Consider the following 7,912-nt stretch of genomic DNA (forward strand, 5'->3'; position numbering starts at 1 on the left):
GGCTGGTGATTCTGTGAAGAGCCAGTAATGAGGGCGCAGAGCCTGGGAAGTGGAGTGAGGGCAGCTTGACATGGCGTCTCCAAATTAGTGCTGGGGCTCAGCAGGCAGCCGGCGCATCATCGGTGGGGGAGGGGAGGAGGAGGGTACCTGAAAGTGGTGATGCTGGGAGCTGAGGGGTATGGAGGCTGGAGGTAAAAGAGGTGGCGTTTGCTGACAAGTCCAGGAAGTCAAGAATCGCATTTCTTGTGTAGACACCAGCACCGACTTCTTCCTCTTACACAAAGACACACGCACCTCTTCAGTCACCCACACACACATTCACGCCCTCTTTTTCTCTGTCACACTTACACATAACAGACTCCTCAAGTTCACCTCATCCTATCTGCAGGGGCCTGGATTAGCCAGGAGAGGCCAACGACTACAGCAAATGGATGCAAATGCATAAAGGCTCAGACACGGCAGAATTTGATTTCTCGCTCTCCTGAGAGTCCAGGGCGGTCTATCAGCTTAATCAGGAGGCCTTCCTCACGTGGAGACTCAGGCACCCAGTCTCCAGCATCCCTCGGGTGGGCCTTGTTGTCATCTGCCTGGCCAAGGCTGGTCACTGCACCCAGGGTCCAGCCAGCAGAGGGGAAGGAGAGTCGGGCAAGTACTCCCGCTCTTGTAAGGCCTGGCGCAGAGGTGCACACACTGCTGCCATCATATTCCATTAGCCAGAACTCACCACCTGGACATCACTAAGTGCACAGTTGGCTGGGGAATGCGGTCTGGACTGAGCCCACGAAAGGGGGACAGTAGACTTCGGTGGTCAGCTCATAGGCTTTGCCCTGAGGCCCAGGTGGAGACTCTAAGAACCTCTCCCATCTCCGTTCCCAGATGCCCCAAATAGTAGCTTTAATGGCAGCAGTTAGGAAACAGCAAACTTGGTCTCCTCTGGGAGAGGTTACAAGGGATGTCCCCTCAGGAGTGTTAGGGGACATGTGGAGCCTCTGGGGGGCTGGGTGGAAGAGGGACAGCACAGTGACCACCATTGTCTGGAACTAGGACCTCTGTGTACTATATATAAGTGAACACCTATACGCGCACACACACACACGCACACACACACATGCTCACATATACCCACGCAGCCGGCTCTCAAATGATAGGCACGCAGACATGCCCCCCACACGTCGTTTCACACACATGCACGCACATTCATCTGCTCTCACACACCCCAACACTATCTACATGCAAGTCCATAAAGGTTGTCAGGGGTGTGCTTCAGAGATGTAGAAAACGCCTCTCCCGAGAGATCCTCAGGACCAGGCAGTGTCTAAGGGTCACCAGCTATCGTATTTAATTAAGAATCCCTGACATTTGTATAGGCCTTAATATTTAACAAAGCAGTCTTCCATTCACTGCTCAACTATAGGGTAAATATTTACTCAGCAGTGACGCAAGGCCAGATATGATGACTGGCAACAGAGATGCAAAGGTGAAGACACAGCCCATGTCCTCCGGGGAGACACAGGCATCCACCGAGAAGGGCTCTAGCAGAGGAAGGCAGGGGGGCTGTGGGAGCAGAGAGCAGAGGTTGGGTCAGAGGTGATGTTGAGTCAGGCCTCGAAGGATGAGGTCACCAGGTGGAGAAAGATAAGTGGTTTCTAGGAAGAGGGGCTGCCCTACGCAAAGACGTAAGGTGGTAGATTTGGAGAGTGATGAGTGACTCCGAGAAGGTGGCAAAGTGCTTCCTCCAGCTGGGGTTCTACTAGATAAGATGTGCTACTGCTGACATCAAGTAATGATATTTTTTTCCCAAAGTGCAAGGAAAAAATAAGTTTTTCCTTCTTGTGTAAATTATATGTCCTTGTGTCACCTAGGATGCAGTAAGGAGAAAAAAAACCAAAGAACACTCCAGAGAGAAGAGGGAATTCAGTACTGGGGTTGGGTAAAGGTGATGGGATTGTTGAGAGGTCAGCATCACAGAGATTAGCTACAGCAGGAAGCCACTGCCACCACCCACCCCGCCCAAGGATGGAGGTAATGGAGGAGATGGTTTGATCGGAGCCTAAGATCCAGGTCTCTCTGGCAGGAGGTAGAGCCCCTGGAGCTGGGATCACAGAGGAGGCTTAGGAGCTGAGAGGGAGACACCACTTAAAGCAGAAAAAGGAAGAAATACCTGGTTTCTCCCCTCCTCCCACCCTCCAGTCTTCCTCTGGGGCCTCCAGTGGCCAGCTCTACCTGGGAGGCAAAGGAGCCTGGGAACAGGCAAGGGAGCCTGGGAAATGTAGTTCCTCATTGTCCATGGGAGGGCAGGTGAAAGGGAAGACAGACCTGAGAGTCAATAGCAGAATAACCAGTACACTCCCGTGTGATTTCTTCTTAAACCTCTGCTATCAGCTGTAAACATTTGCTAGTGTTAAACTGTCTGTAGTAGTAATAGTGGGGTCTGCTTCCCAGGATAAGACGGCTAAACACTGAGATGATTTCTGGGCTCAGAGTCCATCTCCTGTGTCCTGGGATTGTGGTGAAGTTTAAATGCAATATTGAATGTGGAAACCCTTGTCACATACCAAGTGTTCAATAAAGCAGCCAGTCCGTCCCCTCCTCCATAGATATGCTCTTCCATCGCTCACAACCCAGAGAGGTGGCGGAACAAGGCGGGTCAGAGTGGACCGGAGCCAGACTGCCTGGGAATGAATGCCAGCTCTGCCATGTTACATCTACTTAATACCTCTGCAGAACAAGGGTCACGACAGTGGCTGCTTCAGAGAGTTGCCGTAGGGCTGAGTTGATAGAAGTCGGACACCAAAAACAGAGCCTGGAACACACTTACCATTAAGTGTTTGCTCTATTATCGTCACCGTTCTGGGTGTGCACAGCTCCTGCCCCTCCAACTCACATCACTTCCCTGAGCGGGGAGGAAGTGGGCCCGTGCAGCCCTGGGCTCTGCACAGCAGTTGGCCCAGCAGACCTGAGGTTCTGCTGGTGGAGAAGCGTGAGCCTCAGTGGGCTCTGAATATTGCTCCAGGGAAGGGGGTGGCTGACCTGCCACAGGCCCGGGGTGGAGGTGCAGTTTTCACTGAGATGAGGAAGTCCAAGTTTGTGGAAAGGCATGAGACCAGACTGTGGATCTAGAAGCTAGTGTTAAAGCCCCCACTGCCTCATCTTGGCAGTCCCAGCTGTGTGACCTGAGGCAAATCACTTAGCCTCTCTGAGCCTTGGCCATTCCTCTTCTGTGACATGAGGACACAGCATTACCACGATCGCCAGGTGAGACAGATAGACCTAAGGGGCTGGCATGCGCCCTGGGCCCCGACCTCCTCCACCCGCCTCTTCCGCCCCATGCACTGTAGCTACGGGTTGGGGATGGGGACGGGGGCAGACTCAATTTCTTCCATGTGGCTTCCCCAGCAACTGCGCGGGCCAAGAGTGAGGAGGGAGGCGGCAGCCTCCAGGGCTGCCCACTGACGGGTTGTCAATACCTGCCTGTCAGTCCCAGCATCTGTGCACGGTTCCCAGGTGGAAGTGTTCAGGCTCCAGTATTTCATATTTGAGATCTCAATTAAGCTGCCTGGCTCTGGGTGTGAGGGGTTGACAGGCACAGATGGTGCCCTGGATTAGTAGGGGACAGGAAAACAGAGGGCTCTTTGAGAGTGGAGGGAGATGGGGAAGGCTGCAGGGAGAGATGTGGCACCTTCAGGCCGAGGTATTTCTGCAGGAGTGTTTATGGGGTGATACAGGTGTCATTTTTAGGGACGCCACCAGAAGGCATCATACTTGAGAGATCACAGTTTGCATCCACGCTTCCTGAAGGTCCAGGCAGAAGGGGCCCAGGCTATGGTGACGGGCCCCAGTGAGGGGAGACTGCTGGCCCCTCAGACCCTCCCTTAAGGTGAGAGACCAGTCAAGGCCTCCCCGACCAGTGATACCCTTTCCCAGGTGTCTTTGGATGCGCCTGGCCTGCTATGGCAGTGATGGAGGACCCGGCCCCTCCCTCTGAGAAACAGTTGCCCACCATTCTTCAGCATTGCACCGTGCCCTTCCTCTCCAAGCAACACCCCCCCCTTCTACCTCCAGTTTTCTTCTGCTTAGACCTCAGTCTGCACCAGCGAGGTTCTCCCTCCCGAGGCATGAGAAAGCCACGTGGAGATGAGGTTGGAGTTGGTCCCTGAGGGCAGGACCTTGTCTGTGACTCAGTGCAGCGCCAGGCTCAGAACAAGGCTCAGTCAGTGCTGAGGAATCTCGCAGGACAGACGAGGGGTGGACCCAGCCTCTGGGAGGGTGCTGAGGGGCCAGGGCCGACCTTACTCTCACCCCCACTGTCCAGAGACCCAGGGACTATTTGCAGCAGACAAGGCAGAAGTGGGGAGGTGGGGAGTCCCTTTTGTTCAGTTTTTGCTTCTTCACACCTTTAATCTCTCTGCCTCTCCTGTCCCTCCCTCTGCCTCTCCCCGTGTGCTTCCTCTCTCCTCTCTGCTGAATCTCTCCCCTTTCTTCCCTGAACCTGCATCTCTAACCAATTTCCACTGTCTCTACCGTCAACTATCCCCCATCTCATTCCCTTCTTTTATTTCCACATCTTCTGGGTTGCTCCCTGCAACTGATCGCCGGTGTCTTTCTCTGTGCACCTGCTTCTGGCACTTCCACCCTCCACCCCGGAATCTTTCTCTCTCGTTTCCCTTTTCGCCCCACCCTGTCTCTGTTCTCTCACCTGGGTCCCGGGTCCCCCTCCTCCCCCTCCCCTTTGTCTCCCCGTCTCTCCCTTTTCCTGTCCCTCCACCTGTCACCCTCTTCTGCTCTGCCTCATTCTGTGTCCTTGCGTCGGTGGCTCTCTCTCCCTCTCCATCTCTCCTGTCTCTGTCACCCTCTCTCTTTTTTCTACTTCTCCTCTGTCCCCCCATCACCCTACTGTTCCTCACCATCCCTCCCCCTCTATGCCCACCCACCCCCCGCAGGATGATCCCAGCCTCCAACAAGGCCTTCGTGGTCAACAACCTGGTGTCAGGGACTGGCTACGACCTGTGCGTGCTGGCCATGTGGGATGACACGGCCACCACGCTCACGGCCACCAACATCGTGGGCTGTGCCCAGTTCTTCACCAAGGCTGACTACACGCAGTGCCAGTCCATGCACAGCCAGATCCTGGGCGGCACCATGATCCTCGTCATCGGCGGCATTATTGTGGCCACGCTGCTGGTCTTCATCGTCATCCTCATGGTGCGCTACAAGGTCTGCAACCAGGAGGGCGCCGGGAAGCCGGCGGCCACCGTCAGCAACGTGCACTCGCAGACCAATGGGGGCCCGCCCCCCGCGCTGGGCGGCGCACCCAGCGGGGCCCCCGCACCTGGGCCGCCCAAGGTGGTGGTGCGCCACGAGCTCATGGACTTCAGCGCTGGCCTGGTCCGAGGCAGCGACTCCTCTTCCTCCAGTTCCCTGGGCATCGGGGAGGCTGCAGGGCTGGGACGGGGCCCCTGGAGGCTCCCACCCCCTGCCCCCCGCCCCAAGCCCAACCTTGATCGCCTGATGGGGGCCTTCGCCTCCTTGGACCTCAAAAGTCAGAGAAAGGAGGAGCTGCTGGACTCCAGGACTCCAGGCGGGAGAGGGTCTGGGACATCGGCCAGGGGCCACCCCTCGGACCGAGAGCCACTGCTGGGGCCACCCGCGGCCCGGGCCAGGAGCCTGCTCCCCTTGCCCGTGGAGGGCAAGGCCAAACGCAGCCACTCCTTCGACATGGGGGACTTTGCGGCTGCGGCTGCGGGAGGGGTCGCCCCTGGTGGCTACAGCCCCCCTCAGAGGGTCTCGAACATCTGGACAAAGCGCAGTCTCTCTGTCAACGGCATGCTCTTGCCCTTTGAGGAGAGTGACCTGGCGGGGGCTCGGGGAACTTTTGGCAGCTCCGAGTGGGTGATGGAGAGCACGGTGTAGGCCTGGGTGGGGGGTGGGCATCCTCCCTCCCACCTTGTCAGGGTGAGAGAAGAGGAAAGCGTCTTTACCCACAAGTCTTTGTGGCGTTTCCATGGTGATGTTTACATCCAGGGACAGTTTTGTCTCCCTGTCAACGGCCTCCCCTCCCCACCACACCACGCACACCACCTTCCCAGGCCCGTCCCCCACCGCCCATCCGGCTGTGCTCAGGGAAAGCAGACTCGATGGCTCAAATGTCAGGCTAAGCCCTGAGTGTTTGGAAAGGCGGGGCTCCTGCCTTTCTAATCACAAATGTAGCCTATAAGCAAGTGGCTTTGCATTGCTGATGGTTCCGGTGTTGTTTTTATTTCTTAATTTCTTTCTTCCACTTCCCCGACTCCTCCTCTTCAGTGACACGGATAACGGAGAGTTTACACACGAAAGCGGGTTCCCAGCAGCCCTGGTGGTGGGGGATCATTGCCAATTGAGAAGAGCAGGGAGTGATTTGGGTTGCACGTTTGTTTGGGGGAAGACTGGAGTCCCCCGCCCAGAAGCCTCATTACTCCCAAGAGTCCCCACACTTGGGAGGGATGAGTGACCTCCCCCATCCCTGGCCCAGCTTCCTTTGCTTCTCAAACCCCCATCACATCAGCTTAAACTAGAAGGGTAACTTCCGGGACTCTACGTGCGGGAGAGGGAGAAGGGTCTTTATGAGACACAAGGACATAAGGGATGTTAACTTTTGGAGTTGCTTTGGGATTTTTGCCTCTTTTGGAGGAAGCTGGGACAGGGAGTCCCCGTGGACATGGGGGGGGGGCAAGAGGGCTTCTCTTAATTAAGGAGAGCAGAGTGGGGTGGCAGAAGGAGCACTGGACACGGGGTCCAAAGCTCTGAGTTTGGGTTCCAGAGCCACCACCGAATAACCAGCTAAACACAGCGGGCAACACCCTTTCTCTATTTGGACCTCAGGCTCCTAATTCATAAAATAATGCGATCATACCAAGTCTCCAATTCCCTTCCAGCTCGAAGGACTAAGGACTCTTCATGACTAAATGAATTGTAGGGTTCTGAAGCCTGAAGAGGTGTTTGCGATCATCTCATCCTTAACCCTCTCTTCCCTTCCCCCAAGGGTCTAAAGGACTTGCCCAAGGTCACATAGTGCATTAGTGACCAAGTCAGGGCAGGGCCCAAGGCCACTTACCTCCTGGGGGTGGTGCTTGAAATCCATTACCCTGTCTTCACTGTAGCTAGGGTGTTTCTATGTCCAAAGTCTGTCCCTTGTTTGTTCCTGAAGAAGGTGGCTCAGGGTGGGACATGGGGACACGGGGGATGCCTTCCATGAATGCCGCTCATGGGGAGGATCCATCATGGAAATGACAGGATGGCGATGGGAGGGGCACATGGGCTCCTTTCCATCTAGGGATTGACCCCCACGCTCCCAGACAGTGGCCAGAGGGGGCAGACGAGATGTGGCGGGGGGAGAAAAGGCTTTGGAAGCATCTGAAGGTCTTTCCCCGCATCTCTGTCTCTCCTGGTCCCTGTGTGTTCCAGGTCTCTCCTCACTGTCAACGCACTACCTCTCCCCACCTCATGCTTCCCTCTCCCGAGCATCTGCCATAGATCTCTAGCCTCTGTCTCTTGTTCTCCCTCCTTCTGCCACTTGCTGACTACACAGCCTACGGGTGAGTCCATTTGGGGCTGAAACGTTCTAATGGGCTCAGACCTGGAGCTGAGCTGGTGGCCCCCAACCCCGCCCGGAACACACAGGGAGAGGGCGGGGAGCTGTCTATGCAGGACTGCCGTCTGGCTCCTCCCAGGAGCCTCCAAATCCCATGTCTTCGTCCTTCCTCTCCCTCCTCCTTTCCCTCCTCACCTTCCCTCTACTCTCCTGTCTTCATTCTTTTTCTTCGGGTGCCTCTCTGCCTCCCCCCAGTCCCTTTCTGGTCCTGACCAGGACATTAACAGACCAGGCCATTAGCAGACCAGGCCAGTCTCTTCCTGAGACCACAAGCTAACGTTCAGC

The 7,912-nt window shown here is 56.0% G+C and overlaps 1 protein-coding gene across 1 annotated transcript in view; it reads left to right on the forward strand.

The window, feature by feature from the left end:
• Window positions 1–5,910, forward strand: part of LRFN2 (leucine rich repeat and fibronectin type III domain containing 2) — a 36,374-nt gene extending 30,464 nt beyond the window's left edge. Inside the window, exon 2 of the mRNA XM_060110633.1 lies at window positions 4,941–5,910. Coding sequence (XP_059966616.1) covers window positions 4,941–5,910 — 970 coding nt within the window. The remainder of the gene's footprint in view (window positions 1–4,940) is intronic.
• The last annotated feature ends 2,002 nt before the right edge of the window (window positions 5,911–7,912 follow it).

Source organism: Mesoplodon densirostris, chromosome 10 (assembly GCF_025265405.1).
Source record: "Mesoplodon densirostris isolate mMesDen1 chromosome 10, mMesDen1 primary haplotype, whole genome shotgun sequence".
Lineage (NCBI taxonomy): Eukaryota > Metazoa > Chordata > Mammalia > Artiodactyla > Ziphiidae > Mesoplodon > Mesoplodon densirostris.